This window comes from Bacillus rossius, chromosome 14 (assembly GCF_032445375.1).
Source record: "Bacillus rossius redtenbacheri isolate Brsri chromosome 14, Brsri_v3, whole genome shotgun sequence".
NCBI classification, from domain to species: domain Eukaryota; kingdom Metazoa; phylum Arthropoda; class Insecta; order Phasmatodea; family Bacillidae; genus Bacillus; species Bacillus rossius.
Genome location: NC_086341.1, coordinates 10042898 through 10060664, shown reverse-complemented (window position 1 = coordinate 10060664; position 17767 = coordinate 10042898). Strand labels below are relative to the sequence as shown.

Genomic DNA, 17767 nt, shown 5'->3' with positions numbered 1-17767 from the left:
ACATACATGGAGTCGGCCAAATGTTCTTGTGAGCTGGACCTCATAGTTCGATGGAAACGCGTTACTTGGAATGGATCGGCAGAACCAAATAGTAGCTTATCAACTCAGCAAGACCCGGTCACACATCAACTGTTCTAAAAACATTGATTATATGATAATGTTCGTTAAGGACTGTGAGGTCAACGCAGGGCCCAAGGAGATTTCTCAACCTCCTTGGTCCGCACCCCACTGATGCGTCTTCCCTTCCCCCTACTTACCATTCCATCCCCCCACTTACACACATCACCCCCGTGCTGACAACTCAAAAGACACATGTCCCCGCACTATAACTTATCCTTGCCTCTCCAGACGTGAAAAATATATTTGATTTTGCACCTATACAGTTACATGTATCATTATTACCTTGCTTCTTCAGCATTCCCGAACACTAAAGTGCAGAAAATCCCTCCTGTGAAAATTTCCTGCATAATAATTTTTAAAAAAATCTAGCACCTGACCTTTTAATTAAAACAATTTTACCCTTGAAAAAAAAATTTCCTCGTTAATAAGCCTAAATTTGTAATGTCCAGTTGCACCACTGGAGTTCATTTCATAAACCGGTTTGATAGTGGTTCGCGACCACATTTTCTGTTGCACCACTGTGTTTTGATCGCTGAACAACAATCTTTGGGAACTTCGAGATAAACCAAGGAACCTGGCATCTCATGGACGACGATCTTTGATCGATAAAGTGCAAGCAGACTTGTCAGGAATTTTCACGGACTTTATGCGGGTTATTATTTTAATCATTCATAAATATAGAGAATTATTTTAAAAATTTCAGAAGGTACATGATATATTTTTGAAAAATTTTGCTTTTTCTAGCAACAATTACTTCTCACGAGAAACACCCATATTTTAAGTGTTTAAAATGCTCATTATTTTAGTTTACTGGTTTAATAGTTCATCAAAATTACTTTCCTTATTTCCTTGTTTATTTTATGTATTTATACTTCAAACTACTTTGTTTTGTAATAACTTTTAAATGCCAGCATGTATTTTCAGTTATCACAAATCAACAGATACGAAGCAGTGGACGCATAAGCTGCTATCTTGAGGCAACCAACTATTTACTCACTGTATCACTATTTAACATATTGTTCCTGCCCACCAATAGAAACGCACCTAACAGTTCTTTTACACTGTTGCTGAATGTTGCCACAGATTGTAAGTTATGAACTTGCTTCAAGCAAGCGAGGATCGTCTAGTCCCAGTATGTGTTGGCGCGTTTGAGCGAAAGATCCCTAGATCATTCTTGGACTACGATCACTGGTTCGCGGATTGAAGATCGGAACTGTGAAACTTGCCATAAGTAACTTGAAAAACTACTTAACTTTGTAACAACAGGTATCTCAACATGACAATTATAAATAGTTGATGTAAAAAATATATTTTTCCAAACACAAATAATGAAGTGTTAGGAATTGGAATCACAAACATATTTGCATGATACCAACACTGTAAAAGGATAAAAAATTCTATACTTTTATATAAACATTTATGTTTTATATGTTTCTACACATAATACATATACATATATGTATAATATGATAAATGTATGTATAAAATTTTGTTGTTTAAAAAGACACCTTAAATTAAACTGCAAACTTTTAAAAAATATTTATAACTATTTTAAAGTTTTTACTGCAATATAATAGAAATTCTTGGGTCCCTCTAAAAACAAATATAACAGGGTTTCACTTTAAAGTTATCAAATAATAGCAGCATTTCTAACACTTTGGATGTATTTACAATTATCAAATAAAAGTGATGATATAATTTGTATATGTATTACGTGATACATACCATTTGAAAATGAAAAAGAAAATCCCAAGTCTCCATCATTAGATATGTTATGTGTACGTATGCAATTTCTAAATGTTATTATTTTTTTAATCCACCAACCATGCAAATTTATTGTAAACATAATTATTCCCTCAATTACATAATCACTATATTCCCTCAGATTTGGTAAAATATTACGGCTGTATATGTTGATTTACTTTAATTTGATATTGCATTTAGAAAAGGAAATAATTCAGTGAGTTATGAGAACATTTCAATGAGTAAAAGTCTTGAAATGTTTACGTTATATATATATATATATATATATATATATATATATATATATATATATATATATATATATATATATATATATATATATATATATATATATATATATATATATATATATATAAACATTTCAAGATTTTTACTCATTGAAATGTTCTCATAACTCACTGAATTATTATATATATATATAAAGGGAAGGAAAAATCCATGGGGCCCAGACACTAGTTGGTTGAGTTTCAACATATTTTTTAAATGCCTGGGTTTAAAATGGCAGGATGATATTTACAAATCTATTGTTACTAGAATTAATAATAAAAAAAAAATTCAAATAATGTGGGTATGCACAGATCACATGTATAGATATGTTAACAGTAACATTTACAGTCTTCAGAATTTTTTTTTTTTAATAACTGTAGAATTTTAAAAGTTATACACTGAAATGTGGAGAGGGGGCCCGACACAATTATTTGCCCCTGGGCTGTGCCCACCCCTTCCCCCCCTTCGCGGAACGTTGCTGGGCTGCTGCAAAAACGATGAACTGGTTATGTCCAAGATCAGAACCACAGTGTCTGACTCACCTTTGTTGCCTGGTTAAGTGCATCTGTGTTTGACCTGCAACAATAAGGCAATTTACATTTTTTTTTTTAAAAGAACCTGTTTGAATGTTTAAAAGTTTTGTAAACAATTCTCACAGCAAAAATAAATTTGCTGGTGCTTTAATAAAACTGAGCCAAAAATCATGTCTATTGATAAAGAGCCCTGTAATATGGAACATGAAATACCTAACGCATTTCAGCTTAAAAAAAAAATATTAATAATAATCTATGTTATTGACAATGTGATAACTACATGAAATGTTTGTTCCTGATGAAAGCTAGAGAGGACTTAACGTCAGATGATGATGTTGCAGAAAAACACAGCAACAAAACACAAATACATTTTAACACCCAAAATAACATACAGTAGAACCCGAATAATCCGGATCAACAGGGACCGGAGTTGATCCGGGAGAACGAAAAATCTGGGATAACCAGGGAATCTGGGAAATATTACACCTAGACAACTAAAGGTGGGGTATTTTTCTGTATTCACCATATTTCATGGGGAAGGAGGGTGCATGGTGTCACACAATAATAAAACCATAATAAAATAAAGAAAAAAATGAACAATAGTTTAAGAGTATTAGTTACAAATTTTCTAACTACACTCCTTCCTCCTTGTTTTTTTTTTCTCTTTGGAAGGGAAGGAAACAGATCCTTACCCCCTTGCACACACCCTGGATACACCACTGCAGGCAACATACAAGAAACATATGTTTTGAACATAATCACGCTCCCTTTGAGTTTGAATTATTTTAATTTTTTATTTGTCCCTCTAAATCAATTATTGTAGCCTACTTAACCAGGTTCTACCTAATGCAAAATGAAAGAAAATACGAGAAAAATAACGAGAATTTTTACTGTTATTCAAAATGTTATTTATGGCCACTGTTAAAAGGCCCCAAAACTGCGACCTGGCCGTTCGAGGCACCGTGTCTGGCCAAGAGACAGACGTCGCCACGCATTAAGAGTGGTATATAGAGAAGCGGCTACTCAGAATCCGGCGCGAGCAGCACAAAATACTTCTAGCCTGGGCGGAGTTTAGCCTTGGAGGAGTGGCCTACTAGGAGCGCGTCCTGGCGAAATGATGTCGGTGGAGGGGATAGACTCGGTTTACCCTCCCTCACTCCATGGTCATTCCCTCCTCATGACGGCGCGGTACGGGTCGGGATGTCTCGACAGCATTGCTACCTGCCTGCCTGCCTTCCCCGTACGAGCGGAGCGCCGCGCGAGCTAGTGGCTACACACAACGTTTCATTCAACACAAATGTCAAATAACGCGAAAAGTATGTTTGTCGTAATGGTAGCATTTTTTTACGCGTGTTTAGTAGTTCATAAGTAAAAAAAAAAAAGATAAAATGGATTACTATGTTTTTGCTAAAAACACAAACTTTTACATGAAGTGGGAAAAGTGATATTACATCGTAATTTTCGAAGTCACGTGGATATTAAACGTTACATATCCTCCAAGGAACATGAAATTACCTTATTCTGCAAACAAATCTTGCCGAAGTTAAATATATTTTCCGAATCGATGTTATGTATTTTTTATAACTCGCATCTGTCAATGATAGTTGTAAAAGCTTTTCGAAATACATACATATTATGTACTATTTTTTTAAAAAAAGTGTTCGTGTTTTTATAACATGGAATAATCTCATTTGTAATTGTTTCACTTGTGTCATGGCAATGAGTTATCATGCAGGTAGCATATATTTTATTTGGACGTGGTTTAAAAAGGCACTATACAAAAAATCGTTACATAATTCCACATTATAAAACATGTATTTATTTCACACGTAATTCATACATTTTGTTTCACACCAATATACAATGTTCATTATGTTATAAAAGACAAATAAATTTAAAAAGAGCACTATAAATTAAACCAACGTGGGCACGAGTTACTTCCAAGAAAGACAAATTAAAAAAAAAACTGTACGGTATAATAGACATTTTAAACACAAATATTTTTACATCACAAAAACCTTTTTCAAAACAGTTTGCAGAAAAGTCCAACAATCTTAAAAGTATGTAGATGGCCTTTAGAGAGGTATTTAAGAGAAACAAATGCTTAAATAGAAATAATTTTACAAATCCGATACAGTAAACGACAACAGATTATTTAAACAAGTTTAGTAGAATTACACACAAATTGGTTTTTACCTGTGACGCACAAAAAATGTACATAAGCTTTATATTTTTAACTAGACAGGCATTTATACTATTCGATTTAATGCACACACACTTTTAAAACAACAAAACACAGAATTTAATTCAGCTTACCACTGAAGCAAAATATTTTTATGGTCGCTATTATACATTTATTTCGTTTCTCCTTTTTGTTAGGACTTACCAGACAAGAAGTTTATGCATACCGAACACTCTTTTTATGAAATTCTCTTGTTTCTCATTTAAAAATTTTACAAAATTTCTCAATTGGCTGCCAAATGAATTAATTTCCTTCAAAAGTAACAGTTACGAACACCTCAGTATTTATTCACCTAAACAAGCAATGTCTTCTATAATTTTAAACACCATTGCTCACTTGAGCATTTAACCATTCTGGAAAGCTTAACTCAGCTTTAAAATTTACATTATAGGTAAGACATTTAATTTTTTTACATATCCAAAATAATTACGGTAATGATTCTCTAGGTAGCCACTGAACGTGACCACACGGGCTATACTTTCTTATGCACACGTAGGTGCTGGCATACTAAAAATGAAGGTTCATGAAAATGCTTGGCATGGTTAAACGTTCTAGAAACAATGAGCAAGAATAATTTCCAGTATGAAAGGTGATAGTTTATGAAGCAAAGTGAGCAGGCGACTTAGATTGATAAATCAAACAGGTCACTATAAAAATTAGTTTGAATGATTATCCAAGACCAACATTTTCTTGAAAGTTCTGCAAAAGCTTGAAAAATGTTCACGTTTAATGTAATCAGGGTGTAATATTCGGTTTTGTTTTGGACGATCTTCGTTTTCCCATGCATTTTATCTTATGACTTCTGATAGCCTCTGTTATGTGCGGCGGATCCCGAATTTCCATATTTCTTGTGTGTCTAGGATCAACTAATTCCGGAAGAACGCATTGTGTGTAAAATAAAACGAGTTTTGGTTCCATTTTTTTTTTTCCAGAATGTGTCGTCTCTGAAAATTTCCAATAGGTACTTTTAATTTATTTTGGCTCGAAGTCCAGATGCCAAACAAGCAAATATCCCTTCTGGTTATGTGAAGTTGACCCTGGACTTGGTAGAAATATTCAGGATCTTTTTTAAATGAAATGACAGTAGGACTTTCTTCAGAATATTTCAAATACTTTATTTTGCCTTCTCGCATGGCTTCATTTATGTCCATTCCATATGCCGAAGCAGGACACTATTTCTACGAGACGACCTTCGCCAACAAGGCCATCGGGTGTTGCGGCAAGAAATGGGTGTTCTTGGTCAATAAAAAGACCAGCTTTACTTATATTAATTTTTTCCTGGTCTTCTAGCTGTTTGATGACTATTTCTTCGGACTGCCTGCCATGTTGTACTGCTGGAACATTAAGTATGTCATGAGAGTATATTATGGCTCTTACTAGGTTCTAGCAGGTTGTTGTTGGATTCAAATAGGTTCAAACGTTTTATTACAAAAATTCTAAATCAGCAATAAATGTTTGTTCTAAATACCTTTCTTTCCTGTTGAACACTGCTCATTTCATACGCCATTTTATTAAGTTTTCAACGATGTTGATGTTTTCTATGATGATGGTGTCAGACACTTCCGTGGACCAATGAAAAACACCGGCTTCCGTTTCCAGCAGTTGGATTGGTGGCTGAAGTTTGGCGTACGATTTGGTGACTGTCCTGCAAAGATTAAAACAAAATATATTTGTGACATGTTGAGTATCAAAATTCCAAAAGTAACGAAATTTCCTATTTTGGCTCTCATATTTGAGTACAATTTTATAGTTGTGTGTTCCGCTCAAAATGTTGATGAATTACTCTTTAAAGGTAGTGAAATATTCAGTTAATTCTATAATCCTGCCTATAAACTCTACCACTGTTCGCAAACTAATCAGTAAATGTGGGATATGATGTAAGAGAGTTTTATTGTACACTAATATGACAAGTCTAATTCCAGAATGTAGGTACAGCACGAGATACGGGCATACACATGCATGCACGTACAAACTTGCATACAAAGAAGTAACATTCAAAAAAAAGGAAAGGCTACGTGGAACAATAATAATTGTTGTCATCATATATTTACTGAATGTTTTTTGTTTGCAGGAGAGCCATATTGTATATCGTCCTTTACTAGAAAGCCTACGAGGCGAAAATTTTTCGCACTCAATATTTTTTATAAGGAAACATGGACAATCACCCAATGACGCACTTGAATATTGCAACATACAGCAGTAAGGATTCCTGGCGTTTTTCCAGCTAGCGGCTACCACAAGTAACACAATAATTTGTTGATAGTCGAACGCATTTGTAAACTGAGACACGCTCAAACAAGGGAAATGAGGTGGGGGATGAAGAAACTGTCTTTTGGAACCGAACACAGTGAGTTATCAATAGCTTGCCTTCCATTCTCGCAATTATTCCCCCACCCTCATAACTTCACCCATACTGATTAATTTAATTATCTTTCGGCTTGTTTTATAATAGCACTAGTATTTTTCACGTCACATGGACTTTTCTTGGACTGAATAAATGCCCTATTAGTTCACTTTTTAAAATTACTAATTGAAATTGATAATCGATGACGTATGTATCGTCGTCAAGCCATAATAACTTCCTATGACTTGCATACAACAGTAATACCGAGTATCTAACTTTTCTTTAATCTGTCCGTAACACTAGGCCTATATATATATTTTTCCAAGAACAAATCCATAGAAGTTCAATTACTGAACTGAAAATTATTTATATGAAAAATTTAAGCCTTTCATTAGACTCTGAACGTAATAAAATGCTAATTATAAATGTTATCGTTAAATACAGTTCGCAGTTTGTGTAGTATAAAACACTGGCTACTTACTCCTCATCAGGATTCAGAACCATATTTTCATTCCCTGCGTTGCTTGATCCTGGTAAAGAAAAATGAGCCGTCAAGTTAGCTGTTTGGGGATCAGTTATTGTGCTGTTGACTTCCTCTTGAACTGCACCATATTCTTCAACTCTTCGGATTTTTCTAAAAAATTAAATGCATTGTACAAACTAAGTTGTAAAATATGTTTCTTAAAATAGTTTTTAGCCGGTTTTGGAATTCTCCGGTGTTCTTTTACATTGATAAAAGAAAAATTAATATCGGTATCGCTATATCTTACCTTTGTTTCTGGTACTCAATCAGATCCGTTGGTCTTCTTTTCTTCCGTTTCACACTTAAATAAAGTCGCCCTAACTTACTGATTAATTTGTCTTGCTTTTTTTCCATGCGTACCGACTAACAGATAATTGCGTCTTTTTTATATTATGCGAAAGCTCACAAACAGCATTAACGAACCATTGAACGAATCAGCAGACTTAAAAATCTTTTACAATGTAGTTTGCTACCGAGTGAAGATTCTTTTCAAGCTACTCGCCAAGGAAATCGTCTGTCCCATGATAGTCCAGGAAAGATATGAAAAAAACATGGACAAATTGCAAGAAAAGGTTTTTTTTTACATCAAAATTCGCAGAAAAATTCGTAGAATAACATATCCAAAATCCACCGAAATCCACTTTCTTTTGGTAACTTTTTTCCGGGTTTTGTCCCGGAAAAAACACGAAATAAAATAATAACTCAAAAACGGTGCATGTGACGACAAAACCTGTAGAGGCAAAAATTAAAGAAGATTAACTTTTCCATAACATATCCAAAGTTCAAGAAAATCAGCTTATAAATTCTGCTTCGTTTTCCGGGATTAGTCCCGGAAAAAATATTAAAAATGAAATAAATCGCAAATTGTGCACTTTGCAGCATAATGGTTTAGGAAAAAGATAAAGTAAACAATGTTTATCATAATATATGAGAATTTAACACAGATCAACATTTAATTTTTTTTTGTTTTTCAGGAAATGTCCCGGTAAAAAGTTATCGAAAGCAAAAAAAAACGGAAATCGTGCACTGTACTTCAAAATAAATCGTGAATTAAATTATGGGCAAAAAAATTGCATTATATAATTGACCTTTATCAAATTGTGCTTAAAATTTGTGTACTATTGTCCTGGCTGGTATATGTAGTTACTATTTATACGATTGAATTCCCATTCCCTTGTACTGAGTGATTTTATGTATCCATGTGTTATAACTCTGCAAACGATAAAATATATAAAATTAAATTAAATATGTCATTGACGGAGGATATTTACTTCATCAGTTACCTTGGCCCCATACTGCAACATACAACGAGATCGCTCAGCTGTACGTGAGTTTCATCTTGAAAAATTATGGATTAGCAACTACTGTATTTGATGGATATGGAGTACTAAAGACACAGCACATATGAGAAGAACAAGAGGTAATGCATCACCCGTAGTTGAATTCACAGGAGAAATGCATCTATCACTCCGTAAAGATATGTTTCTTTTGAACGAGCGAAATAAAGGACAATTTGTAAGGTTATTAGCAATACATTTACGCGAAGCAGAATGTCCTGTTGTTGAAGCACCAGGTGATGCAGATATTTACATTGTCCAAGAAGCTTTAAAATGTGCAAAATAACAGTTGACAATAGTTATAGGAACAGACACAGATTTACTTGTCCTTTTACTCTACTACTTTGGCTCACAAACACATAACTGTTTGTGTTTAAAAAGTGAACAAAGGCAGAAGAAAACATATCACATTAAGGAGCTAAAGCTGAAGCTCGGTGATGAAATTTGTAGTAATATTCTTTTCTGTCATGCATTCATGGGATTTGACACATCACACATCTATGGTATAGGAAAGGGGAAAACATTGGATCTGCTCCAGAATGACAGTGCCTTCAGGCAACTTGCGAAAGTATTTCAGATAGTATTCCCAGTGTGTCAAAAGAAGACACTGTAAAATCGGCAGAACAGCTGTAGTACGCCTGTACAATGGGTCAAGAAGTGACACACTCGACACTTTGCGTTGTAAAGTGTTTAGTGAGAATGCAGCTACTAGTTCCAAATGTGTACAACCAGAACAATTACCTCCAACTAGTGCTTCAGCTCGTTTCCATTTCTTAAGGGTTTTCTATCAGATACAAGAATGGAAGGGAATTAAGATGAATCCAGAAGAATGGGGATGGAGAAAATGTGGCTACCTTCTCTTGCCAATTTCGACAGACAAGCCAACAGTTCCGGAATGCCTTTTTAAGGTAATCAGGTGCACTTGCAAGGAAGATGGTTGCGGTGCATCCAACTACAGTTCTAGGAAACACGGCATCTCATGTTCTTCGGCTTGTGGAAACTGTCATGGATCAACCTGTAAAAACCGTGAATTACCTCCCGAGGACTGCAATTACTGTGACGGCTTTTTAAGGTAGGGTGTTCCTACATATCCATGCAAATTAGCCAGTTTTCTTAACCAAATACACAGATATTTAATGCTGTGACCTTTTAATATACCATTTTGTTCAGAAAAATATAATCTTTTCCAATATAGTTACACATTTTCATTTTTCTCATCGAATAACTAGAAATTCGTCAATGAATTGCTTGTTTTTACCATTTTTTTAAATACATTTTGCGTCACGATTTCCAAAATATAAAACTATATTGGAAAAACTGCATTACTTTTCTCGTCAGATTAATACTCTGGAAGCTGTAGCTATCATAATTCTCGAGAAAATAGGCTAGTAGTGGACGCATGTATAACTGGTTTTAAAAAGGGGTATATACCACTCTTAAACAGGATGATTCTGTTAAATAACATTTCGAGCTTATATGTAGGTAATTTTCCGAATTGTTGGATCAGTTTGTTAACATTAATAGAAATATAAAATCACGTTAATGTTTGTTTAGGTAACCTATATTTTAAATTAAAGTACTTATGTATGTTACCTAATGCATGTTTATTCAGTATTGAGTGTTAGAGTGCATCCCAATGTGTGTATATTTTTCTATTTCTTCTCGATACAGGTCACTGGAAATCTTGTGTAAATTTAATTGTATGGTATGTTTTGTGAGAATGGACGTGTCGAATTTTTCTTTCAAACGATAAGCAGTTGAAATGAGTCTGATTTTGTTTCCTGGAATATAATTTTGGTAGATTTCAAAAACGTTTTAACACATCACTAACTGAAAAAAGGAATATAATTTAAGTGACTTTAAATATATATTATGGAAAATGAATATAGTTCGGATCTGACAATTTGACATGGGATACAATGCTTTCTGTTATTTTGCCTACATATTCAATACTTTTTCCGTGGCCGATCACAAAATAAAATCTATTTACCAGATTTCAGTGAATTTAGGATCTGGTAAAGGAAATCTTGTGTGCTTCTGTTTGTCCCACCGAAACTTTTTCAATACGATGTTCCGTTTTCGTTTTATTGAATTTTTAAAGATTTTCCAGGACGAGTCACAAAAAAAACTATACATATAAAAATATATACATTTATATATATGAGCAGATTTTGGTGAAATTAAATTATATTTAACACAAAAAAAAAGTCTTTAATTTTAGTCACGACTTTCTTTGACGTACGATACGTTTTCGATTTGTCCTTTTTTTTCCAGGAAATTTTCTGGAAAACCAAAAACCTATTTTGTGTTGATTTTTGTTAATTTGTAATATATTATGAAAATCGTTGTGTACTTTAACTTTGTCCTGAAACATTTTGCTGTAAAATGCGCTATTTTCAATTTATTTCAATATTTTAGGTTTTTCCGTGACGAATTCCAGAAAAAAAAATAGTAGTTATTAGTGTATTTTTGTAAATTTTTTGTATGTTATGGTAAATTTGGCTCTCTTTAATTTTAGTGTCTCTACCTTTCTTCGTAGAACGCACCGTTTTCCAGTTATTAATTTATTCCGCATTTTTCCGGGACAAATCCCGGAAAAAACGTTACCAAAATAAAGTGGATTTCGGTGGATTTTGGATATGTTATTCTACAAATTTTTCTGCAAATTTTGATATAATAAAACTTTTTCTTGCAATTTTTCCGTAAATCGACCCCTTTTTCTCATAAAATGCCTGGACTATGAATCCTTCAGAGAAACGGTGTTGCTGTGTAGCGGGAGGAGGTTGAAGGGAGGAGGGAGGTTTATCACCGTTACAGATCAGCACTTCCCCTACAGCGGGCGACGTTGAGGCGTGTCAGTGTCATCCCCACCCTGCTCGTCTTCCCGGAGCTTGGCGTCAACTTTCACGTTGAGCAGCACAAGGCAGACACTAAAAATGCCAAATTAGCCAGTTTTCCTAACCAAATAAACTGATATTTAATGCGGTGACCTTATACTTTTAATATACCATTTTGTTCAGAAAAATATAATCTTTTCCAATATAGATTCAAATTTTAATTTTTCTCATCGAATAACTAGAAATTCGTCAACGAATTGCTTGTTTTTACCATTTTTTTAAATATATTTTGCGTCACGATTTTCAAAATATAAAACTATATTGGAAAAACTGCATTACTTTTCTCGTCAGATTAATAATCTGGAAGCTGTAGCTATCATAATTCTCGAGAAAATAGGCTAGTAGTGGACGCATGTATAACTGGTTTTAAAAAGGGGTATATACCACTCTTAAGTGACGCAAGCACGCGTACTCACGGGCCGGTTGGGGGGCCGTCCTTGCCGAAGATGTCGTCGTACGTGACCTGGTGGAAAACGAGGCCGCCCACGTCCCACGAGCCCTCCGTCCTGATGCGGTGGATCAGCTCCAGCAGGGAGTCTATGTCCACTTGCAGGCATCGCACCAGGGCCCGCAGAGACGCCGGGGTGTGTCCCTGGACGGAGAGGGTTGCCGCTGCAGCCACCGCCAAACACTTCCACAGCTACCGTCGTGTGCATGGAGCCTGTTGCGTATCGAGACCTTTAGCTTTAAGCAGAGTAGTTACGTTATTCACAAGTTGGTAGCTAGGGAACTTCAGGGCAGCGTGCACATGTGGCAACATTGTGATCAACCTTTTTGCGTACGTTCAGGGGAGAACAGACCATGGATCTGTTACGGCAGTTATTACAATAAATCGGCGTTAGAATGGTCATGAGCATGGTTATGGGCAGTATACAACTAAGCATATTTGTTGACTTTACCAAACTAAGAGTTTCATACCCATTCCTCAAAGTCATCTAGATCCTCATGAGAACATCGAAACTATTCAGCAGAGTGAAACAAGTCAACAAGGAAGCAGGGAAATGCTCAGGATGTCACAAAAATCTGTGATACATTTCCTTGACCTTTCCTGACCCAAATTTCAAATTTCCCTGGCTAATAATTTTTCCCATTTTGAAATATTATGAAGAAAAAAAATTGTCGGAATGCATCAAGCAAGACTAAACGTTAACATTGTTGGAAATATGTAAATGTTGCTCTGACACTAAATCTTATTCTAGTGAATGCAGTCAGGGCCTTTGAGTAAAACTAAAGCTGGAGTCACAATGTGAAAACGGACATGGCACGACCAATCCAATTAGACGTCGTACATTGTTCCAGCACAACAGAGTAAATAGTGTAGGCAAACTCTAACATGGCTGTCAGCAAATATACCCGTGCCAAAAGCGTTCATAAAATGCAGTACAGAATGCACTAAACACAGCTTAGCGCTCGTAGAAAGCTTATATTTCCTGTTGACAGTTGAAGTGCATAAAAACATTACATTTAGTCATCTCTGAGGTAAAGTGAGATTAAGTTTATTTTAGATACAAGGAAGCGAGTTATAGATATGTTAATTCTGCTGTTAGCTATGCAAATAATTAAAATAAAATCTTGACAGAATGTAGAATGATAACATGAACCATATACACAATGATATCCTTTCACATACACAGTTGAACACACACAACAAATATGTAAGTGTACCCATACATAAAACAAAATTAAATTTTTCAGCATGAAGATTTACATAGTCGGTAAATAGTACTTTCAAAGTTTAGTTTTGTAAGATTTCAGTTTTGCTTTTCGTCGTATAGCACGTCAAGACACAATTTGAAATTGAATCTACTTCTTGAGGGCTGTCGGGGCTCGTTATTCGTTATGTTGACATCACGGCGACCATGTATTTAATTCACTATTGAGCATGGACTAGTCGTGTCTGTCGCGACATTGTGACTCTAGCTTAAGGGCTCAGGGGCAAATAGTTTTGTCAGTCTCCCTCTACATTACTCATGTTACAATTTTTTAAAAACCCCACAAAAAAATTCAAGCCAAAACATTATCATGGCCATAACGTAACTTGTAAGTTTTCCAATGTTTTTTTTTTTTTTTTTTCAATGGTAAACCTTGTAATTCCACGGGGTGAACAAATACATTAAAAAAAATATTTATAAACTCAAGTGAGGTTCCACTGGTGCCCTGCCCCCATCCTCTCTGTATGTCGATGCAGTGATGTACATAACCAAAAATGCACATATTTTAAGTGGTCAAAGAGTCAACCAGACAGACTTATAGAACTACTTGCCCAGTGGTTAGGGCTTATGAATGGCTGGCCACAAGTCTTGGGAATCCCTAATGAGTTGAGGATTTTTCATATGTGGAAAATTTCCTTCACAAGTTCAGGACTGTCTGTTGTGTTGTCTTATCACCTCGGTACTGAGAAAGACCAATGACTAACCATTGCCGAAACATCTTGCCTAGTCAGTTCCATTCATGCCATGACTATCTCACCACACTGGTGGATTCAGAAAGGAAGGGGGCTTGCCCCCCCCCCCCCTCAAACCCTGAATAATTTTTAAATTTCCACCTAATTTCTTATCGTAGTTTAAAAAACTTACTTAAGTATTATTTTACTGCAGTGCTATAAATAACTAGATGTTTTTGAACCTCAAATAAAATGTACTAAATATTTCAATTCTTAATGTACTAAAATTTAACATTAGAAAATTTAAATTGACTCTCCCTTGGCCTTCATTCTGAATCCACTTTGGTCTCACCATGGGGTCAAAACCAGCCTACATGCTGCATCATATACAAATGTAGGACATGCAATGTTACCAACCTAACTGGGTGCGTATCAGTGCTTGAATAAGTTTCCTTACATTTACAGCTGTTAATTATTTATTTCAGAGTAGATTTCAAAAGCATTCAATCAATCAGGGCTATAGCCAGGATTTTGTGAAGGATAGAGCCCAGTATAACCATTACATAATTTTTTTTATGAGTACGTGTTCTTTATAATTGAATTCTTGGAATTTTAAAAAGAAAATTTTTTGCCACACTTAAATCTCAGGGAATAGTAGGTAGACTTTTAGTACCCCAATTTCACACACAGATTTTTTAAGTAATGATTTAGCTTGAGAAAATAAAGCCGGACATTTTATATTTTGTTCTGAAGTCAAATGTTTGTTTCCATTAAGACAAGTCATAAATACATATATATTAATGTTAATAAATATATGAAACACACATTTCAAATTTGTACGAAAGACAAACCTTACACATGTGCAAAGTGGCATGAAATACAACCTATACTTTGAAACACAAAAAATGTAATATGGAGAAAATACACTAATGTTGCCCACTACGAATTACAATGATATTTCCAAAATGATATCATTGCAAACTTTATGTAGCTATATTGCTGTTATATTCAGGGGCGCAACAACTAAATTTCCAAAAGGGGGGGGGGGGGGGGGGGGGGGGCAATATACCTTTTTATAAAGGATCATCAATCCCCCCTATTGAAGCGGGGGTTACGGGGGTCCTCCCCCGGGAAAATTTGTATTTCAAGGTGGAAAATGGTGCTATTTAAGCAGTTTTATTATCTAAAAATTGATTACACACTGCTGTCTGCAAATCTTCCCATGCCAAATGTGTCCATAAAAATGCAGTATAGAATGCGCTAAACAAAATTTAGCACCCATAGAAAGCTTTTTATTTCCTGTTGACAGTTGAAGTGCATGAAAACATAACATTCAGTCATCTCTGGCATAAAGTGAGATTAAATTTATTTTACATACAAAGTTTTAGAGGGGGGTAAAAATACCCTCCCCCCCCCTTGTTGTTACGCCTTCTGGTTATATTCAAATTCTTTTTTTCCGTCTTTTTATTTTATTTTATATATATATTCCGGACCCCCAGGACCCCACCCCTTGCTACGTCCCTGATTCAGATGAGAACTAACGACTGTCTCCGACCGAACAGCGAGACGACTCACGTCGGTGTCCGTGTCGCAATCCCCGGGGGAGCCGCGACGCCCCGCGACCTGCTCGACCAGTTGCAGCACCAGTCTGATGGACACCTCCTCCAGCTCTGCGAGCGTCTGCGCCAGGGACTGGTTCTGCTCCATCAGGTCCCTGACCCACATGCTGAACAGCTTCACCTTTAACTGACCCGCGCGCACACGGCACGGCCTACAGCAGCGCGACTCACGGTTTGGGAGAGAGGGGCGGGAAAAAAAAGCAGTCCTTTTTAAAAGCCAAGTAAACTGAACCCTGTTTTTTTTTTTTAAATTACATTAGACAAATTTGATTTTCAGCATCTTCAAACGAAAGCCACTTACGTTGAACCCGAAATTTTATAACATCAAAGTACTGAAGCCCAGAAAATCTGCACTTAACCAAAGAAACAGTATTTCCCAACAGGACGAGGATTCTCCACAGACAGGGTGTTTCCCACAGAATGGGGATTTACTCAAAGTAGTTTCAGGATTTCCCACAGAATATAATTTTTTTAATATTATAATAAACTCACTTCGCCTAAAATTCACTAATTAAATGAATTTAATTTTAGAGGAGTATTTAGCTGGGTGACAGCCACTCCGGAGCCCAAAGTTTTAAAATGTTATTTTGTAAGGGATATTTATGTTTACTTAAATACTTTAATTTGTGTGTTAAACTTTTCTTTCATTAAAATTTGTCTGAAACTATTAAATAACAGTATTTGAGACTATAAATTTGTAAATATTCCAAGTCTACTCCTGAATTATTTAGGCTCCTTCGCACTGAGCCACTCAAAACGCGCACAGTGCGGATGCATGGCGCGGCAGTAAAAAGCAACAGAATTGTATCGAGCAACTGCGAACGTGCCGCTCCGCCACATTCCCAATTGCCAGTAGAAAAATGGATTCGGAAGAAGTAAGTTCACTGTTTGTTTCTTTGCTACAGCAAAAGAAATATAAAACAGAAGATATTGGATTTATATGATTCTTTGTTGAGCGATAACATAAAATATATCAACCCTGTCATGTACTATTAGGTAAAAAGATATTTTATTGGTAATTTGGATATCCAAAAAACTTCGAAAAGTGACTTTTAATATTTAACTCACTCAATATTCTTTTACAAGCATGTCTCAGATTATGATTTCCTCCGCATTTCTAAACATAAACCTTTCGGTGTGGAATCCTTAGGAAGTGGCTTGAATAAAATGCCAGCGTGTGCACAACCCCCCGGCCACTGATGACGTGGATGCACCACTCAGTGTGAATAATTCTGTTTGGTTTTATGTTACTACAGTGTGGCATGATTCTATTGATGCGCTCACAGTAGCCCAATGTTAATGGAGCCTTAATGTCCATGTTTTGCACCTACATCCTTTCTTTGTATGATAGCGGCTCCCGAAAAGATTTCCTCAAACCAGCCCCGGTTGGGTCTCGGGCCAGATCCCCGGATTTCTCACAAGTGGGAAACTTAGCAGATGTTGCTGAGAGCTGGTTAACACCGTTTCCCACACCCCTGCATTTCGTTGTGGCTTCACCTCATGTACCTCGTTTAGGTTGAAATTTTACTTAAAACACTTTGTTGTGGACTGAAATTGGAGTGAAGTGAGATAATCCACTCCACTTGTTGAGGTGGACTGGACTGAAGAATCCGGATTGAGATTTTACTTTAAACACGGACTGGAGTGAAAAGAAAACACGCACAAGCAAGCCGCCGCTATATTGCATTGTTTGTTATTTGTCTCGTTGCATTTCAGGCATAATTTGTGAAACGGGCAA

General features: G+C 35.7%; 1 protein-coding gene across 5 annotated transcripts in view; it reads right to left on the bottom strand.

Moving 5' to 3' along the window:
* The window catches only part of LOC134539123 (golgin subfamily A member 3-like), an 88655-nt gene that overhangs the window by 70199 nt on the left and 689 nt on the right, over nt 1–17767 (bottom strand). For 2 of the 5 annotated variants that reach the window (XM_063380867.1, XM_063380869.1), the window contains exons 2-4: nt 15986–16156; nt 12444–12619; nt 2694–2727 (exon numbers count right to left, since the gene is read on the bottom strand). In XM_063380867.1, coding sequence (XP_063236937.1) covers nt 2694–2727; nt 12444–12619; nt 15986–16156 — 381 coding nt within the window. The remainder of the gene's footprint in view (nt 1–2693; nt 2728–12443; nt 12620–15985; nt 16157–17767) is intronic. The other 3 variants (XM_063380866.1, XM_063380870.1, XM_063380868.1) reach the window with 2 other exon arrangements.